The sequence below is a fragment of the Silene latifolia genome, chromosome 7 (assembly GCF_048544455.1).
Source record: "Silene latifolia isolate original U9 population chromosome 7, ASM4854445v1, whole genome shotgun sequence".
Classification (NCBI taxonomy): domain Eukaryota; kingdom Viridiplantae; phylum Streptophyta; class Magnoliopsida; order Caryophyllales; family Caryophyllaceae; genus Silene; species Silene latifolia.
The window spans coordinates 12,992,293-13,012,964 of record NC_133532.1 but is presented as its reverse complement, the minus strand read 5'-3'; the positions used below and the strand labels follow the sequence as shown (position 1 = coordinate 13,012,964).

Below are 20,672 nucleotides of genomic sequence, written 5' to 3'. Positions count from 1 at the left end.
TGTTAGGAAGAATCTCGCGTTGGAGCATCTCAATGTCCTCCTCCCTTTGGGCGATGATAACATCCTTATTCCGAACCACCTTCCCCTGGGCCTGAAACCTGGACCTCCATTCCTCCCTCTGCTTAGCATTAAAGTCGGCGACTTTCTGAAGGTGGTCACGCCCCTCTAGCAGCTTAGCGACTTCGGCCGCACTTTCGCAGCCTCGGCCTTTGCTCTCTCGGGAGGATCGCTGTTCGTCCTCCCGAGTTTTTTTTCTCAAGACGGACGCCTCTTCACCTCGCCTTGGCCCTCTCAGCTTCCTTGTTCGCAGCTGGTCGAGTTCAAGCTGAGCCGCTCGAGCTGTGGGGGCGGCTTCAAGAATGTCCTTCTCTTGCTCCACAATAAGAGCACCGCCGTATCGGCCCACTTCGACAAAGAACCTGGCCAAACTTAGGCCCTCCGACTTAATCGGAAGGGGTAGGCTTCGGGAAGGAGGTGACAACGGTGGCATCTTGACCACTTGCGCGATTTTCTTCTCAAGACGCCGTTCAAAAGCGTGCCGGTGAGACGACGACGGTTGATCTACAAAAATTCAATTAAAGCATCCGTGTCAACATACATGGACATACCCGAGAGCCTTGTCATCGTCAGAACGCCTAATGAACCGGCTAAGTCTGAGCCACAGGATAGATCTGTACCATGCTTGGCCTTCTTGGTCGGAGTTCGCATTTCTTCGCCGGCAGCAGAGCAGCAGAAGCATCGCCAGCGGCGAGGCTCTTTCCTCTTACGGAAGAGAGGGTTTCCATCGCCAAGGTGACCACCTCCTCGGCGGTAATATCAACGACCTCCACCGTCTCTTTCTGGGATGAAGGGATGGGAGGTGGAATCGATGTCGACGCCGCCGCCGAAGACTTTGTTTTCCGCGTTCGCACGACGCATGTTACCGCAACCTTTGCCTGGGCCGCCGCCACATTTAAGCCCTTCTCTGCCGATCCATGAGATCATTCGGCGGCGTTCGCGATCACGAGCCAGGGCCTTAGGATGCATATCAACAATCGACTTGTCCTTGGCAAGCCCCATTCTCCTAAGGATATCCTCCGACAGTCCGGCCAAAATGATCTGCAAAGGAAACGAAGCAACATCAAGTGAAAGAAATAAATCAAAGTTCAAATAATGAAACATTAAAAGCGAGAGATGGGCCTCACACCGACCCCACTCACCCCGTTCGAGGGCCGGTATGAGGCCGACGTGGCAGAAAGGCTCATCCTGGAGAATGATCTGCGTCGGGAATCCATCCTTCGGCATCCCATTCTTCTCCGCCTCAAACGACCTCATCGCCCGCTTCTCATCTGCATTAAGAAGGACCTTGTCAAGGCGTCCATCTTAAGCTTACTCCAGGAGACCCATTTGTCATGCTCCGCCTTAGTCTCGCACCGCAAATTGACTTGGTCTTTAAGGACCGGGCGATGGGTAATCCTCCGGAACCTCAACGTACACCCACCGATCTTTCCGGTCCTTACAGAAGAAAGCTTATCAACGGAGACGTAACCCGCTCCGTCCGCACGCCGTACCACCCAACGCGACCAGGGCCGACGGCCGAAGACAATGAATCCGGCGAATAAGTTCACCGTCGGACCTCCCCTTGAAAAGGCAAAGCCACACAAAGCCGACTATAGTCCTAATGGCCAACGGGTGCAGTTGGGCCACGGCGACGTTCATGGCTTTAATTATGGCCATAACGTGTTCATTCGGAGGAAACCGGAGCCCATACTCAAGGTGTCCGATGTATACGCCGATGCGGCCGGAGGAGGGCAACAGAACGCCGACCTTCCTCGGGAATTACAATACTATACTCCCCGCCGAAGGAGAAGTGACGTTCGAAAACGCGGACCGTAATGTTGGCAAATTTGTGGGTCCAAGCGCGGTCGGGCGGACCTTACAGCGTCGCCGTGATCCATGACGTACGGCCTCTCCTCATTAGGATGAGCCCTTTCAAAGATCATCATCGTCATCATCAACATCATCATCATCCTCCCAATCCTCCAAAGCTTTTGGATCAACTTCGGAGAAGGAGACCTAGGGCCCCTGCACCTTATCGGGATGGCGTCTAGTATCTCCTCCTCATCAAGACGCGACGGGAACCCCGGCGCCCGGTTACTAGGACCGACATCAGCAGAAGACATGTTCACAACAAAAAACTTAACAATTAAAAGTTGAAAATTTGTTTGTTTACCTTGAAGAAAAAGTGCTACGCCGGCGTAACGATTCTGAAAGCTAGAGAGAAGTTTCGTAAAAGAGGGCTAGAAAGAAGAATTTTTTTTAGAAAATGAATTTGGAAGGCCAAATTCAGGGGCTAACTCTCCTATTTATAGGGCAAAGCCCACTCAATCCGACCAATCAGGGCAAAGCCCATGAAGCGTCAACCAATCAGCAACGAGACACATGTCAAGCATGCAGCCATGGAAGGTCAATCGACAAACAGTTACGTATCTTCTTCAAACACGCTCCTTGACAGAATGCCAATCGACGTATCTTCTTCAACACACCCCTTGGTATCTACTTGCCAAACGGCCCGCTGATTCAACCAAGCTTGGCAGCACCGGCTGGGGGCAATCAAAAGCACACGGCACTCACAACCTCGGTCTCGGCCAGCGCCACTTTCTTTTCCACATCTGATGTCCATTACACATCCATGTGGAGGGGGGATATGGTACGGCCTAAGCAGAACCAAGCCGAGGTAGAAGAAGCCGGGGCAGAAAAATTTTTACTTACGCAGAATACGCTCAACACTCATCGAAGGTCCGTACCACGGCATAGACTACGCTAGGGGCAAATTGATGAGGCATATTCTGCACCCGCTGACCAAGTCAACATATGTTGGCAAAACAGATGGGGCACTACGAGAAGAATTCGTGTTTTTCTGAAGAACTTTCAGTGGAGATCGATTCTGCCTTAAACTTCGATTTGCCACCTATATTCGATGAATATAATGAGCAGGTCTTGAGCAATGGAGAGCGAGTTTATGCTCTAATCGCTACTGGTAAGCATGTGGAGAGTCCTGCCCGAAATAATAACGCCTTGGTTCAACCCTTATTGCGTGGATTGGCTGATATTTTTCCGAGTGATTTGTCACGAGGTGTATCTACTTTTCGTGGAATAGGGTACCAAGTAGACTTGATACCAGGTGCTCCATTGCCAAGCAAGGAATTACATCGAAGCAATCTTGCAGATGATGAATTCAAGGATACTTCATCACCTTGTTCGAATTCATCTTCGTTCGTCATTGACGAATGTGCATCTAAGTTTCTGAACTTTGTATTCGATCCTGGTGGAATTGGATGGTCTAAGAATCGGGACGATTCTTTTTGAAGAAAGGGAGTATGATACGAGTGGGCTGTGGGTCAATGAAGGAACGAGTTCATTGAAATTCGGAAATCAGTTTAATCATTCTCGAGAATAATTAAATGTATTTCGAGCTTTCATTGAACGTGTGAGCTTCATTGGATGGTACGAAAATATTGCTCGTAAAATACAAACGATCTTCAATTCGGTTTTCGTAATTACGGCTTCATTAGTGGGTGCGTAGTAATGGGGATGGGTTGGTAATGGCCAGACGTTCAGCTTATTTTATTTTTAGTTATTAGGTTTATTTGGTAATTTATTTAGTAGTAGTAATTACCTAGTTTTAATATCCTTAATTAGCTAGTTGATTGCTAGCTTTTCAGTTGTTTGTAACGCCTATTAAGGCTAATTTCTTTGGCTATTTATAGCCATTATTTGCTAAGAAAATCACTAGAAAATGAATTAACAAGAAATCAGAATATTGTTTCAATTGTATCGTTTTAATAACGTTCGATTGTACTTTGAATTGACGCGTTCGATTCACCCTTGTTATTGTTTGACGTGTTTTCAAACTTTAACCCGATTCGTATTCAATAGGTCTTGAATACAATCACCCATTATCAAGCTATAGGTCTAGTTTGATAAATATCCGGTTACTCTTTATTATTTAGAAAAACTTGTTTTGAGTTGAAAATGGATGCGGCCAATCCTCTGTTTTTATTCAACGCGTTTTGAGTAAATTCACGATCATTCTCAATAGGTCTTGAGTTTGGTCCCCATTGTTATTGTTATAGGTCTAACAATAGCAAATATCCCATTGGTTCGATTTATTCACATAATTCGAAACAAATATCCTTTATTTCTTGTTTCATTCACATATAAAAAAACACATAAAAATTACCTTTTATCAATTTCGACAATCGATGAGTCATCAAAGACTGCTCGATTCAATAAATTCCGCTTCCGCATTCACATCATATAAACTCCGCTGCCCAATTCGCGTCATAAGTGGTATCAGAGCTTCGGCTCTTGATTTTCTATAATCGAGACGGTCTTAGTCGTGTCAAAGCCAATTTTTAGTTGAATTTCCGATTGCGATTGGAGTTCAAAGGTTAAACTTGAACAGGTAGTTTGAGGGTTAATCGGTTTTGCATCTCGGGAACAAGTTTCTAATAATTTGTTATTCAAGGCGCGACGGAGACAACAACAAAAAAAAAAAAAAAAAAAAAAAAAAACTACTGTTCACGAGCCGTGTCACTGTTCATCCGTGAGAAAAAAAAAAAAAAATCAAGTCCCAAGCGGTCTTAAGGCATGTCAAAGTCAAGATGTTGGTTGAATTTCCGATTGCGATTGGAATTCAAAGGTTAAACTCGAGCGAGGTAGTTCGAGGGTTGATCGGCTTTTGATAACCCATATCATAGGTTCAAGAATCGGGACGATTCTTTTTGAAGAAAGGGCGGATGATGCGAGTACGGACACGACCCGAAAAGAGCTATTACACGGTCCTTTGCAAGCGGCTACACGGTCCATCATTACAAATATTTTTATCTTATTTACTAGCTAATAATATGTTTAATTTATTTACCTAAAATTTGGTTGTGTAGTCAATAAACTCATTAGTGTTAGACCTTTCATTTTTTTATTTGTTTTTATGGTTGTAATAAGTGAAGGATTGATGGCAACCCTTCACTAGACTAGGAGTTTCGGTTATGGCTGCCTATATAAGGCCATGAGTTTTCATAATAATAATAATCAACCAGAAATATATGAAAGATTAAGAAAAGAAAAAAACTTGTGTTTTTGTTATTTTGAGTATGTAGTTTACATGCCAAAAATCGTTAGAGTTTGACGCGATCAAGCTTTAACCCGAGTAATATTCAATAGGTCTTGAGTATTCTCACCCATTACTCGTGTTATAGGTCTAGCACCGAGTAAATATCCCATTGACTTGAATTCTACCCATGAATTCAAGGCAAATATCCCTTTTCTTTTATTTTTCTGTTATTCCGCTTCCGCAATTTCGCATCAAGCATGGACACCGTGTTGCTGTTCCAGATGACAAGCCTCTTCTGTTCTGCAAATATTGCAAGAAGCATGGACACAATGTTGAGAACTGTTATCATCTGATCAATAGGAATCGCAGATTTGCTGGTAATGCTTTTCAGGGGCAAAGCAGTGGACAAAGCAGTTATCAGGGTTTGGAACTTTCTGGTCCTAACAACACTGACAATACTTCTCTAACAGCGCCATCAAATAATTCTGATGATAATGCTACTACATCTGTTAACTTTGCAGGTACAACTTTTAACCCTTTACCTTCTGTTATACATAACAGATCATATGCACATACATGGATATTAGATACTGGAGCCAGTGATCACATGTGTGCCAATAAAGACTTGTTTGATAATGTGCAGTGTCTTTCTAAGCCATATACTATTTCTTTGCCTAATGGTCAGATAGTTAAGATTGATATTGTAGGCTCTGTGAGAATAACTCCTGAAATTGTCTTGCAAAATGTTTTGTTTGTGCCTTGTTTCCATTTTAATCTGTTATCCATCAGTAAATTAAACAAACAATTAGGATCAGTAATGAGTTTTACTCCTACTGTTTGTTATCTGCAGGACTAATCCCAGAAGCCCTTGATCCTTGGCCATAACAGCAATGATATGTACTTGCTCTATAATAATACTGCTTCAACTGCAAAAAGACAATCTGTCACTAGTTTCTCAAATAGTCCTAATAATGTGAACACTTCTATTAATTCAGTTACCAGTAATATTTCTTGTAATACTTGGCACAACAGATTAGGTCATTTGCCTCTTTACAAGTTGAAACATTTGAACTTGTATGCCTCTGTCAATAAAGAGAAAGAACTTTTATCTTGTGAAATTTGTGCTAAAGCTAGGCAACATAGATTATCTTTTGCCAATAGTTCTTCTTATTCTCTTGAATCTTTTGAGCTCATTCACATAGATTTATGGGGACCATATCACACACAAACATATAATGGTCACAAATATTTCTTGACTATAGTGGATGACTTTTCTAGATGCACTTGGACTCATTTACTGTCTAGCAAGAGTAATGCTTTCCCTATGATTAAAAGTTTCTTGAAAATGGTTGAGACACAATTTGGAAAAAAGGTGAAGATTATCAGATCATACAATGCATTTGAATTAGGAACTAGCAATGAGACTTCTCAATATCTACTTGATAATGGCATTGTGCATCAGACTTCTTGTTTTCACACCCCTCAGCAGAATGGTATAGTAGAAAGAAAGCACAAGTACTTGCTAGAAACTGCACGAGCATTAAAATTCCAATCAAACTTACCCACTAAATATTGGGGAGACTGTATTTTAACTGCAACCTACATTATCAACAGACTGCCTACAAAGTATTTACAAAATTTCTCTCCTTATCAGCTTCTCTTTGGCAAAGAACCTGATCTTAGTCACATGAAATCTTTTGGCTGTCTAGCCTATGCTACTACACCTAAGCCTGGCAGGGACAAGTTTTCCCCTAGAGCTTTTAAATGTGTTTTCTTAGTATACCCTTTTGGTAAAAAGGCAGTTAAGTACTCAATCTAGATAATCATACAGTTTTGGACTCTAGAGATGTCATATTCCATGAGGACATATTTCCTTATGTAAAACAAGCTACTGATAGTTTTATACCTGTTGTTCTTAATGATTTACCTGTCACAACTGATAAACCAATTGTTACTGATACTGGAACTGTGACAAACACACCTGCCGGTGAGAATCCTAATAATAATGACACACCTGCTGGTGAGAATCATCATAATCATGACAGTCACTCTAATTCCCTTGACAATGTCCAACATGTTGCTCAGACTAGATGTTCAACAAGACAGTCTAGAATCCCTTCTTATCTAGACCAATATGTTTGTAAACTTCCAAATAAAAGTTGTAATGCTGTCACACAGACAGAGTATTGCTGTCATACCTTAACATCACTATGTGAGAACCACAGTGTTCCTGTATCTGCTTGTCTTTCTGTCATTGTCAACAGCTTAGGTCAAGATAAGATCATGCCAGTTCAGGAGCCAAAGAGTTATACTGAGGCATCAAAATTTCCTGAGTGGCAAGAAGCTATTACAGCCGAATTCAAAGCATTAGAGAGCAACAACACTTGGTCCATTGTACCCTTGCCTGCAGGAAAGAATGCCATTGCAAGTAAATGGGTTTTCAGAGTAAAGCATAAAGCTGATGGTAGTATAGAAAGATACAAGGCCAGGCTGGTAGTGAAGGGATACACACAAAGAGAAGGGATAGATTATACTGAAACTTTTCCTTCTGTTGTTAAGATGACAACAATCAGGAGTTTAGTAGCTGTATCTGTCAAGAAGGGTTGGTCAATGACACAATTGGATGTCAACAATGCTTTTTTGCATGGAGACCTAGATGATGAGGTCTATATGAAGGTCCCTCAAGGACTGAAGGTCAAAGGGCAGCAGATGGTTTGTAAGCTACAAAAGAGTTTATATGGTCTAAAGCAGACTTCTAGGCAATGGAATGTTAAACTGTGTCAAGCTTTGAAATCCAGAGGTTACCAACAATCATTAAATGATTATTCTTTGTTCAGTAAGAAGAATGAGGGCAAAGTTGTTTTCTTGGCTGTCTACGTGAATGACATATTAGTTGTTGGTGATCATATTGAAGAAATGGCAAGTCTAAAGCAATTTCTAGATGACACCTTCAAAATCAAGGATCTGGGGAAACTTCACTATTTCCTAGGTTTGGAATTCCTTCATTTACCAAATGGGATAGCAGTCACACAAAAGAAGTATGCCACTGAACTGCTAAAGGATTATGATTGTCAGAATTGTAAACCAGTTAATTTTAGATCCTACAATAAAGCTAGCAGCTGACTCAGGAAATCTACTTGATGCTCCAGCAGAGTAAGTGGGCAAGCTTAATTTTCTTACCCATACAAGAGCAGACATTGCCTTTGCAGTATAACTACTCAGTCAATTCATGGCTTTTCCCAAGGAGGCACACTGGACAGCAGCATTGCATGTCTTAAGATACCTATCAAAAGATCCAGCTCAGGGAATACTCCTAAATAACAGATCCACATATACTTTAGTTGGGTTTTGTGATGCTGACTGGGCTTCTTGTCCTGAAACCAGGAGATCTGTCAGTGGGTTTCTCGTCTTCATGGGCAGCACCTTGATTTCTTGGAAGTCCAAGAAACAGCAAACGGTTTCCCTCTCCTTAGTAGAAGCTGAATACAGGTCCTTAAGACGAATCACAGCAGAGTTAGCTTGGCTAAGCAGGTTGTTATCAGAATTGGAGGTGCCTAATATAACTACAATTCCTATCAAATGTGACAGTCAAGCAGCCATACACATAGCTAAGAATCCCGTATTTCACGAACGCACCAAACATATTGATTTAGACTGCCATTTTGTTCGAGAGAAACTGGCAGCAGGTCTGATCAGTCTATCCTATCTTCCTACAACACAACAGCCTGCTGATTTATTCACAAAAGCTCTCTCAGGACCTCAACATCATCTCTTACAATCCAAGTTGGGTTTGTACCATACACCCTCCAACTTGAGGGGGGTATTAGAATATAAACACACAAAAGTTAGTTAGAAATCACAAAAAGTTTTTTAGAAGTTGTTGTAATAGTTTGTTACAAGTTTGTTAAGCTTAACCTAGCTCTCCCATACTACTATATAAGGGAAGCTAGCACAAACATTGTAATCACAATTCTATTTCATCTATCAATACCAATTCTCTCTAATATTCTTACAATCATAATTCTATCACACGACACATGTCAGCCGCTGATTGGGCTTCCTGTAGGACCATGTCGACTAGTTGGTCATGGCCCTCTAGGGTTAGGTTACTCTTTTCGTCCTCCCATTATTGAACCTTGAACATTGGAAACGGAACATTGGTTCTGATGTCGGATATAATAGTGGATATAAAGGGAGTAATATTTTCAGATTTGAGCATATCGCGAGATAATATGTAACTTCCATCGTCTTTTTTTTTTTGTTTGAAATTGACGATGATGGGTGAGGCTAGGTTACCACTTGTAAGACGAAGTTGGAGTTTGAGTTTAATCTTTAGCTCGATGAATATTACGCTTGTGTCGTTACATGACGAACATGAAACGCCATTGTTATTGACAATTTCACGAGTAATTCGTGAAGCTCTAGCCTTGATGCAATAATAATTTTGTTGCATTATTGTAGCCATGGTAATGGTAGTTTGATGACGATTTGATGTGAGGAATTATAATTTCAATTTTAATTGTTGAGTAACTATATATAGGCAGCCGTAAGGAAAAAAGAGAGATTTTGCTAATTTTATGCTTCCAAATAATATTCTTGTTTGACAAGAAAAAGCCAATGGAGCATATTTAGAATTGGATTTGGAAATTATTGAATGATTTAAATGATGAGACTAAATTTTTAATTTATTTTTATAATTTAAATCATGATCTTAATTATGGTTTCCACACAAAAAAATATTACTAAAACTTATAATGAATTTTAATAAATTTATTAAAGTAGCCTTAATATTAACAATATAAATTAATAGAATTTAATTATGGTAATCCTACATGGCAAAAAATTAAATGTATTAAGTTGCCTTTTAACTATACAGTATAGATTATATAGATTTATAGATGTGGCAATCGTAATGCACGCATGGCTTTTTCTTCGCCTATGTGGCTTTGTCTACGTGGCCTTTTAAGGTTACCCTTTTAATATAGTTTTATAGATTAATAATGTGAGCAAAAACTCATATAGATAAATTATATTATCTGTGTCTCAATCATTTATTTAGCTTTGACCTAAACAAACCCCACAAAGAAAAAAAAAATAGTGTGACAAAGGGAGTGCTCCACTTCTATGACAAATCATATCATCATATATTATATTAAAGTAGAAACCATCTACCACGTGTCGTAAGCAGATGACTTCTGCCACATGTCATTCACACCTTAATTATTCCATATTTAACACTTCACTAACCTATTTTCCATTTAATTCATTTTTAATTAATCATTAATTTATGAAAGGCAATGTTTGTAATCCCGTCAAATAAGCATAATTTTCGTATTCATATTAAAATTTTGCCATATATGAAATCACTAATTATTATTACTATATTAAAATTAACATATTCATGTCAACCGTATAATTTAAAAGATTCTATCCTAATTTAAAATTTAAAATGCAAATCAACCAATCCAAGTTTTCAAGTTTAAATGTAAATTTTATTAACTTACTACCATAATTATGGCATTACTGAAAGATCATAAATTTTAATTAGACTCTCTAATTAGTAACAAATTATCTCATAATATGTTCATTTAGTGATATATGTAACATTCATGCAAATATAAAAGCATAAAAATAAAGATTAAGGAAAAACAATTTCCTTACATTGATTTTTATGGTAAAAATGGGCACAAACTAGATCACATATCTAGTTTGTTATTCAGCTAAATAAAGATGGATGATACTCCTAGAAAAACCTTCAAAAAGAAAGTCTCCTTCAAGTTGCACCCAAGAACTACACCCAAAATAATCTTACAAGTATTAACTATATACTTGTAAAATTAATCCTTGATAATATGTAAATAATAGTAACAATCTTAGTGATTATTTGTTTTTATTTACTAACAAGTCTTAGTAAAGGCTTTTATTATTTTTAGAGAGAAAATAATGTTCACATGCAAGATGTTCAAGTTCATGGAAAAATGAACATAAGATGGAGTATATAGGAGGGGAAAACCGGTGGAGTGTGGAATTGGTGGAGTGTAGAAATTGTCTTATTTTATGTTCAATTACATATCACATGCAAAAGACATAAGATAACTTGTGGAAGAATAAAGTGTAATGATTATGTTTGTAATCATCCACTACACTCCATTTACACGGTCTAATGTCCTATTTATGGGTCCGTTTTGGTTCTTTTATTTGTCGCACAAATACGTGTATATTTAATTTCGTCCAAATCACTCCGTAAATATACGTGTACCGCTACACATATTATTTATGTACTAATATTAATCACATTAATCAATTAGTACAATTTAGTGAATTAACACTTAATTGACTAAAACTCATCTCATAAAATTATCGCATAATTAAATAATAACTGCCGCTCCTCGAGTTCGCAACTCGAAATCTCTCTAAAAATAATCGACTAATCTATTAGTCAATAAATCAAGGGACTAAATAAATTGTATATCATACAATTAATTAGTTATCAATTGGGGTTCGTTCCTATAGGTGTGACTGAAAGGAGTCAGTTGATCACCGCCGTCTCACGGCAATAACGTCAAACTCTAGTCAGCCAACCGTTATCGATTTAAGTTAATCAACTGACGATGATCAAATAATTAAATATCTGATTATATTCTTTTAATGAGATTTATTATGTAAACGCACTATTGTGGAGGACACTAACTCCAACAATAACAAACCACGCTTAGTTACTTGATATGCTCCACAAAATCTACAACAACAAAAGAAATGATCTTATTCGTTCAACAATCTACCCTAATATTCCATATATAACAGATTCTAAATTTCAATATTTTTGTATGTGTACGTTGTCATTATTTATCAACCATTCACCATATCTTCTTCTTTTGCTTGCTCATAATATCACGTGAGCATGGTTTCTTCTGTTTAGGCACAATTAGATATCATCTTTATTTACATGTTATAGACTCCAAGAGCATGATCAACGTAGGCGTGTAGGTATGCAATTTCACACTCTTTGCTATTTTTTCTAAGCATCAGGGTTAAGTAATTTAGCAGAGTGAATAATGTTTCTTGAATTTTGTTTGTTTGTCGTTGGTTTGACATAATTTTTTTAATTTGTTTATAATAAAATGTTAAGATAACAATCAATACATACATTTTTCAGCAAATAAACTTACTTTGGATTAATAAGTTATGGGGTTAAATACTTCAATGTTAAGGCGGTAGGGTTAAGATGATTTTGATACTACATAATTAGATCACGTTATTTTTGAGTAATTATTATCGAATAATGAAGTTTAAAATATAAAAGACAAAAAGACAAGGAGTGGTGAAATAATGACGAAGGGAGTGAAGAGTTATAACTTTCATACTTATTATTACCACCGATTCTTTGAAATTGCCTCACTTTTTAAGATCTCTAAAGAATATTTCAATTAAATAGGGTAATTCCTAAAAATCGAAGGGAGTAATATATCATCTAGAAAACAGAAAAGGTGACGAGCAACTAACTATTGTCCCTTTACAAGCTAAGTACATTCTAACTATTGCCAAAATCGACAACATTGATGTCCACGTTTGATATGTAAATGTTTGGAAAAGAATAGTCTGGGAGTGGCAACATACCAATCTTTTTAAGCAAAAAATATGCAATCAATAACAAAAAAATGTACTCCGTATGTAACAGACGTGATATTTATTGACGAAATTGTAATTACAATTGGCTTCTCATAGGTACGTTTAAACGAATAAGAATATCATTTTTGCAATATTAGTGAATTTGCTAGATCTTTGTATATCATAGAGTCGGTTTCTTAAGAGACGGACTCACAATAAATTTATTGTGATACCATATATGGAATAAAATTTAAAGTAAATATCGTAGAAAAAAATAATAAAATAGGTATAAATCACGGGTACAGATAAAATATAGAGTAAATTATCAATTACACCTACGCTTAATCCACTTTTTTACATTTATTCTCACGTTAATTTTTTTTTAATATTTTACACTCAAAATAATTCCTCAGTTTACATTTTGCACCCAATATTGGATTTAGGCCATATTTCCGTCAATTTTCAATTTTTTTCGGCATAACAATAATTTCATGACTATTTTATATTATTAAGCATAGTTATTTGCCCTTCTTTCTCTTCATTCATTCATTCATTCATTCCCTCTTCTCTCATTTTCCCCAAATTTATTTGAAGAAGTCATCCTCAAGGTAAGTGTATCCCCATTATTTTTGAAGTCATTTTCTACAATATATCCACAACAAGAATGAAATTCAAAGATGGGAAAACCTAATTATTTAAAGCACAAATATGCGAAACTCAGAAATTTCAAATGCAAAACCTCGAAAATAAGTAGTAGAAATCAAACAATAAACTACGAAATTAGTCATTCGTCCTCCCTAAAATTTTTAGTTAAATATTTTCGAGTATACTTTATGAAATTAGTCATTCGTCCTCCATAAAAATTTTCATCCCTAAATTCAAATCCGGACTCCGCCACTACTTAGAATGATAGAAGTGGTATAAAGGTGTATCTACTGTACGAGAATGACAATTGCACCAATATGGAGTTTACCACTTAAGTTGATGTGGTGAGATAGGGCGGAAAGGGACGTCGTGATTCGAGGTGTTGCTGCAAGCCTGCAATGGAGGGTCTGCTGGTGGGTCTAAAGGTAGTGGGTCAGTAATGGCGAATGGTGCTTCTTCCAGACGTCCAAGCGATAGTGGATGGGAGAGGAAATGAGAAAGAATGTAGAGAATTGAGAGGACAACAAACAAGAGGGGCAATATATATGATAAGAAAAAAACATACAACAATGAGTGTATATTGCGTAAGTAAATAGATGATATACAGTAATTTTATATCCACTTTTAGAATTTCACCTTTCATAAGTTAAAAAGTCGGGAAAAAAGAAGTCGAGCACTTCGAATAAAATTAAGCAATATAAACTTATAAAAAGTGCATAGGTAGACAAAGTAAAGTTTTCTACACAAATTCTTAAGAAAAACGGTCTCTCATTAATGTTAGTGATATACCTCTCTCATAAGAGGTAGTTATTATTTTTATCTTTTTCTTTTTAGTTAGTTTTTACTATTTATTAGTTATATTTCATTAATGTAGGTGTCTTTCAGAAGCTTACTGAATTTTCTATATTAATTTACTAAATTCAAAAAACACTTAAGTTTTGTTACTTCGATAATATTTTTCGATTGCACGGGTTCCAAAACTAGTTGATCAATACTCCATTACTCCTGAATCGGTTACAAGGTTTGCAAAAATGTAGGCTAAAATTGCTAGTGTCCCAAATAATTTCAATTCAACAATAAGAATCAAACTAGTTTTCTCTCTTCTTGCAGGTTTCAAAGCCAAGATACAAAAGCCGACCTCACATCTCAATGACTGTGCCAGCTTGTCAGTATAGAACACTTTGTCTAGCTCTAGCCCTAACTCAAGCACTTACTCTTTGATGGCATAGAAGCGCAGCATTTCATCCTCGACAGGGTGAGTGTCACCAACGATGGTAAGACAGTGTAGGGGAGCTCCGAAATCCACAGTAAGAAGTTGCCTCATTGAACCAGAGACTATGATCTGGTCCTCACTTCCTAACCGAGCGAAACCCACACAAGTTGTATCTTCATTATAAGCTGCAAAAAAAAAAAAAAAAAAAAAGGTCCTTATATAGCCTTATGACAAACTCCAAAAGAAGAAAAAACATGATATTGTGCTGCGAGCCCTACCAGATTCTCCAAGTGTCTGCTCAACTTCAAGGAGTTGTTCTATTGCAGTTGCGATTGACATAAACCGTGGTGGTTCATATACCTTTTTCCCCCTGAAAGTACTTCCAAGTGAGAACACGCTAACACAAAGGTTTCTGTTAAACATAACTAAATTCAAAGATATAGTTATTTGAAAACATAGAGTTACCTGCATAAAGATTCTAATGACGGTTCCTTCACCTTTATATCTGCAATTTAACAAAGAGGTAAATGTCACGAAAAAAGAAAAAGACACCAAGAAATCATAAAACACAATTGTAAATTGTAATGCTTCCGAGACTTAATCAATCACCAAATTTAGTCCAACAACTGATTCCATGTCTCAATCAGCACACATGATGTTTTTTCCTCAGACTGAGTGGTTGCATGAGAAAAAAAAAAAAATCAAATTTGTTATTTATATTTTAATTTGGTTGTGTTCTGAGAACTCAGACCCCAATGGACTCCTGGGATAAGTTACGCTCTTCATTATGTGCTTGGAAGGGTAAGGTTGAGGCTAAACATCCACAACTCAAGGCCGGGGGTTCTTGACACCTCAAAGAGGTGTTGAAGTTGTTATCAAATAACATAAGTAAAGGTTTGAATTGGTTGAAACTTGAAACTCCTACCCAAACTCAATTCGGCAACAAGGTCACAAAAAAGCTGTACCAAAATCAGGCTCAATCACACAATACAAACCAAATTATAAGTCGCAGCCACCTCAGCATATGCCTCAAATATATTGCTCCCTACCGACTGTTATTGTGCTGTTTTGCCATCTTTTGTCTTGTCCTAGGTAAACGTAGGACGGTAGGAGGACCAGGAAATGTAAGAATTATGTTCGATTGTTGTCGATGAAAAATTAAACTCTCTCTTGTTAAGATTTCACTCGGTCCCTCTCCTCATTTATCTCTTGGTATATCCCCTTCTGCTATTTCTATCCTTCTCACATACTCAGGTAAGATTATCGACTTCATCAATATTTCCATATTCATTGCTACTTTATAACGCCACTTCAGCAGAGAAAGGATCAAAGTCAGCAGACAGAGCTTGTTTTTATAAAGAGATTTAGAATAAGATCTCTGTTCTGTCCTAAACAACTACATTTTACAGAAACTCACTAAGCTTAAACTATATGTAATGCGGAAGGTGTATTGTCATTATTTCATTCTCCTGTTAGAGTACTTAGTTCGAGTAAGGCGAATAATAGTACAATACGAGCATGCAAAATCCAAGTTCAAGAATAGTATTTACGAGATGGAGAAAAAAGGCATGTAAAAGATACAAGCTCACCTAACAAACAGAGAGTGTGTAGACCAAGCTCCCGGTTTTTCTTAATCTTTCCATAGAAGCTGTTTGGTTTCCATGTCTCCGTGAAAAATGGAATAGAAATGGCTTCTCCGTAACGGTAAAGCTGTAACCCACATATTCCAATGGCATTCATCACTGATGCATTGTGAATTACCTTAACCTCAACTTCCATTTGTTTTGCCCGAACCACAAGATCCGAGTGTGTCGTGGCCCTGTAATCCACACAGATTTTGGGGAATCAGTCAAATGACTTTTTCCTCAAAAACGAAATTATCATAGAAGTTTCTCCACATCAAAAAGAGATGCAACAATTACAATCAAATACATCCTCTTTCAAGATATTGTCGTCATTGAAAATGTTCAAAAAGAACTGTCAAAACATTTTTTTTATACACGCATTTATGTACAGCAAACACCGCACTATTCAGACCGCAATGTATCAAGATTCAGAGCTAATGCATGCCGTTCTGTCAAATTGTTCATTACAAGTGATATAAAAAGAAAAGGGAAATGAGAAACATACCCAAAGGGATCGCCAACGACAAGGAAAGAAACGTCTGAATGGCGAGCTTCAGACAACATTCCGTCACTTTTTTCCTCAACCATTTCTCTATCTGCAACAATTACTGACTTGCCATACAACTTTTCCTGAGAAAGATCGATAGAATGTACACAATTAGTACCTGATTCGAGTAAGACGGGTGACCAACTTTGACAAGACCCAGCAAATAGAATTGCAAACCAGGGAAAACAAGAGCCACTATAAAAGAGAAACCATTAGACCTGTTCTGATGATACAACAACATAGTTGCACTAGAAAATCACTTGCCATTGGTTAAAAAGTAAGTGTTTGATCCATATATGAAGCATTTAGAGACCTTAAAATATTCAAATTCCCCCTGCCTTACTTGATGCAAGGGAAATTTCATCGCCTACGTTTATATTCATATAAGTCCATCTGTCCATAGCATTATGTTTGTGCAAGCAAACTAAAACCATAACCTTTTGATGAAAACAGTTACAAAAAATAAAGAGGGATTGACTTGTAGTCTTCTACATGAAATAGAAACCTAAATGCCAACATAGTAGAGGATGATCATCTACACATTAGCTAATTTGATACTATCTTAATCAGACTCAAAAAGAACACAAATCCGTGTTTTATGAATGTATGTCTTACTTTTTAACTTAAAATGAGGTATCCAAGTGTCTACCCATATCTGTAGAGCATTGAACAAAAGCACGCGAGGAAATAAGAAGTGTCGTAGCAACATAGATTTGTCCCCTATAGTCCATGGTAGTAGATCTGAGCGAGGCGCCGCATTAAGACATAATTATAATGAACTAGGAAAGTGCCAAATTGCCAATATCGCATTTTGAAACCGTATCGACCACATAAATAGCCCAATGACCAACACGAGATCAATATAGAAATTGAGATCCAATACCATTCTATAGTCTAGAAAAAAAACCTATAGTATTCTAAACAAGCCAGAACATCACCCCTAAAGCCAATGATGCTAATCAATCTGAAACCTTAAAAATTATTACAACAGCTTACAAAACTAAATGGGTAATTGCTGAATCAATCAAAACAAAGTTAGGAGTGAAAAAAAAAAACTCAGATAAAAATACCAAAGAAACAATCTTTTTGCAGAATTTAATCAAAAACTAATGATTTTCTAGATGGAAAAAAAGGACAATTACAAAAGAAACATACCAAGTTAGAAAGACCATCAGAAGAGATGCCAAACGAAAGAAGAGAAGTATAAGCTTCAATGTAGACTTTGTCGGACTTACGAACAGCTTCTAAACCTTTCAAAGTAATGTCCTTCTCATCTCCTAACCCCAATCCTATAATGTATAACATTCTTTTTGTGCTTTTTTGCTGTCTCTTCTGTATTTATTAAAACGACAAAGGTACAAACATTAGGAAAAATATAGAGGTATCTAGTTTGCAAAGTTTGATTGATTAGAAATCAAGAACAATAACACGAGTCTGATCAAAGATCCACGCATGAGGCTGAGGATATAAAATAACCAAGAGCGAAGAATAACTAATCGAAAGAAAGCATTCCTAGCTATAATACCAATTTATCCAAATTTCGCACATCATACATGTTCGAGTAATTGAATAATCCAAAGCATTACTAGCTAATACCAACTTATCCAAATTCCACACATCATACATATTCACGTAATCAATAATCCAAATCCAAAGCATTCCTAGCTAATACCAACTTATCCAAATTCCACACATCATAGACACTCACGCAATCGAATAATTGAAAGCATTCCTAGCTAATAGCGAGTTATTCAAATTCCTGACATTCATAGAAATTCAAAATTCATCTTCAAAGTCTTGATATTCGTCACAAATTTCTTCATATTGCGTTTACAATCATCAAATTACTATATTAAACACAATCGCACAGCAAATATACCAAAAAAAGAAGTCGAATTAGACCTACAAGTATGAAAATTAGGGTTTATACCTTAAACAAGGGAGAACAATGGCGGTTGACCAACTGTTGGCGGCGGAGGGTGGTCCGTGGGGACATGGAGACTAGCAAGTCGGGGTTTGAGACTGAGGCTTGAGTGTGTAGTGAAGTAAGTAAAACACGATTTCTTATTTAAGACGAACTAGTATGGGTGCCCGGCTTCGCCCGGGCTACCTCTATTTAGTATTAAAATATATTTTCAATTAATTAAAACTACTTTAAAGTTGCATAACTCATCATTAATATATTTTTCTATAATACGGAGTATATCTTAAAATTACAATGAAATAAATCAATCAATCAATCAATACATATATATAAAGCAGAAACTTTTTGAGCGATATTAGAGAGTCCAACTTTTATGAACTTCTAAATATTTATAAACAAATAAATTTTTAATATTATTGTTATTATTATCCTAATAAGAGTAGATCTAATAATTTATGAGAATATAATCCTAATACATAGTGATGATCAAAGATCAAATTCCTCTAGAAGCCGAGTCTAGATCAAATTCGTGCCTAATAATTGTAGTGTATATATTTTCGTCAATTGCATGCTTGCTTTGGTTTGTTCTTATCCTTTTTCCATTAATTAGTTAGCTATTACGCCATGTAGTATGTATTATTTTTAACTCATGTTTATTTGTTGGTTTTCTTTCTATAATTAATCCCTTCACAAACCCTTACATAGTTTATTGTTTCATGCAGGGGCAATTTGTTCTTCAAACTTCGATTTAGCAGCATTCAGCCTTCATAAATCTTTATAATAGCGTTACATATTTCATTATATATATCATATTTTTAGCCTATAATTTAACGATTTTAGAATTCACAACCTTTATTTCTTTCTTACATGGTTATACGTTATGCGTCTTCTTGCTATCAGTGATATGCATGACTTGACTTACTTTCTTCTGTTATTTGCAAATATTACTTGACTGTGAGCCAAGGGCGGATCCAAGATTTGAGTAAAGGGGTGGCACACTAAGAAAAAAATTACGGACAACATTATACATTAGAATTCTAATATCGTCAATACATAATAATTAACGTAGTTTATTTTTGCGGTACACACTTTACTCAACTGAGTACTTTTTGCACAATACTTTTGTGATCCTTTTGTGTCTGATATTTGATATGTATGTTCTGATCTTATGCACTTACATCCTACATTGTTGGAAGGACCATCTCACACTCATGTCTTCTTCTGCACCTCTTATAATGGTTTTCTTAATCCACGCCACTTATTGGTCTAAAAATTTAACCTGGCAGTTGGATAGGCCTAAACTTTACAATGCCACTCTCACCAAACCACATGGTCAGCAGTTCAGGACCTTTCACACTAATAAAATTAGCTTGACACTCATTTCAGACAGCCCAAATAATCGGTAGTGATGTTGGCTTGCAGTTCACAAAAACTTCACCAGAAGATACAAAAATGCATTTCAGACAACCCAAATAATCGGTGGTTATGTCGGCTTGCAGTTCACAAAAACTTCACCAGAACCTACTATTTAACTCCCTAATGGCTACTCAAACTATTTCGCAAATAATTCTTGGAACTCAAATAAGTGTCCTAACCGAAATTAATTGCTAAGTAAGGAAGTGATTTAGGGTTTGACAAAAATGACCAAATCATTCAATCTAAAAATTACCAATCAATGTTCAATCAATCAAATGAACAATAATCGAATTTGGGGAAAAATGGAACTTACCAATACAGGCAGGCGAGGCGGCAGGTGGACGGAGAGGGAGGCCGGCGGTGGAGCGTGGACCGTGGACGGCCGAGGAGTGAGGCGGCAAGTGGGAGTGGGTGGTTGTATTTGGGGATTTTAAGGGCTTGGTTTTATTTGGTGTAGTTTGTGTTATTGAGTTGCTGTATCTATCGCGTCTTTCCTTCTATTTCTTAGTTTTTTTTTTTTTTTTTTTTTTTTTTTTTTTTTTTTTTTTTCACCTGCCCTCACTTTCCACCCAAAAATCCAAAATCTCATTGAAGACGGC

At 37.0% G+C, this 20,672-nt stretch overlaps 2 protein-coding genes across 4 annotated transcripts in view; both read right to left on the bottom strand.

Moving 5' to 3' along the window:
• LOC141591777 (putative diphthine methyl ester synthase) overlaps positions 1-18,717 on the bottom strand; it is a 28,321-nt gene extending 9,604 nt beyond the window's left edge. The window contains exon 1 of the mRNA XM_074412228.1: positions 18,664-18,717. The gene's annotated coding sequence lies outside the window, so the exon portion shown is untranslated. The remainder of the gene's footprint in view (positions 1-18,663) is intronic.
• Positions 14,363-20,538, bottom strand: LOC141591776 (putative diphthine methyl ester synthase). Of its 3 annotated transcripts, XM_074412226.1 has the most exons (8): positions 20,387-20,459; positions 18,664-18,696; positions 17,889-18,065; positions 16,692-16,816; positions 16,151-16,380; positions 15,027-15,066; positions 14,840-14,931; positions 14,363-14,746 (listed from the first exon to the last, which is right to left on the bottom strand). In XM_074412226.1, exons 3-8 carry the CDS (start codon positions 18,036-18,038, stop codon positions 14,559-14,561), a joined length of 825 nt encoding a protein of 274 aa, XP_074268327.1. In that variant the 5' UTR covers positions 18,039-18,065; positions 18,664-18,696; positions 20,387-20,459; the 3' UTR covers positions 14,363-14,558. The 3 variants fall into 3 exon arrangements, with proteins under 3 accessions (XP_074268327.1, XP_074268326.1, XP_074268325.1); XM_074412225.1 differs by lacking the exon at positions 18,664-18,696 and having other exon boundaries at positions 20,387-20,538; XM_074412224.1 differs by lacking the exon at positions 20,387-20,459 and having other exon boundaries at positions 18,664-18,809.
• Between the last annotated feature and the right edge of the window lie 134 nt (positions 20,539-20,672).

What these genes read in the sequence shown, in the direction of transcription:
- LOC141591776 (XM_074412224.1), bottom strand. Translation starts at nt 18,729, where the DNA reads ATGTCCCCACGGACCACCCTCCGCCGCCAACAGTTGGTCAACCGCCAT. An exon ending in CTGATGGTCTTTCTAACTTG is followed by an intron (nt 16,817 to 17,888) that starts GTATGTTTCTTT and finishes GATCTTTCTCAG; the next exon opens with GAAAAGTTGTATGGCAAGTC. An exon ending in TCATTAGAATCTTTATGCAG is followed by an intron (nt 14,932 to 15,026) that starts GTAACTCTATGT and finishes AAGTACTTTCAG; the next exon opens with GGGGAAAAAGGTATATGAAC.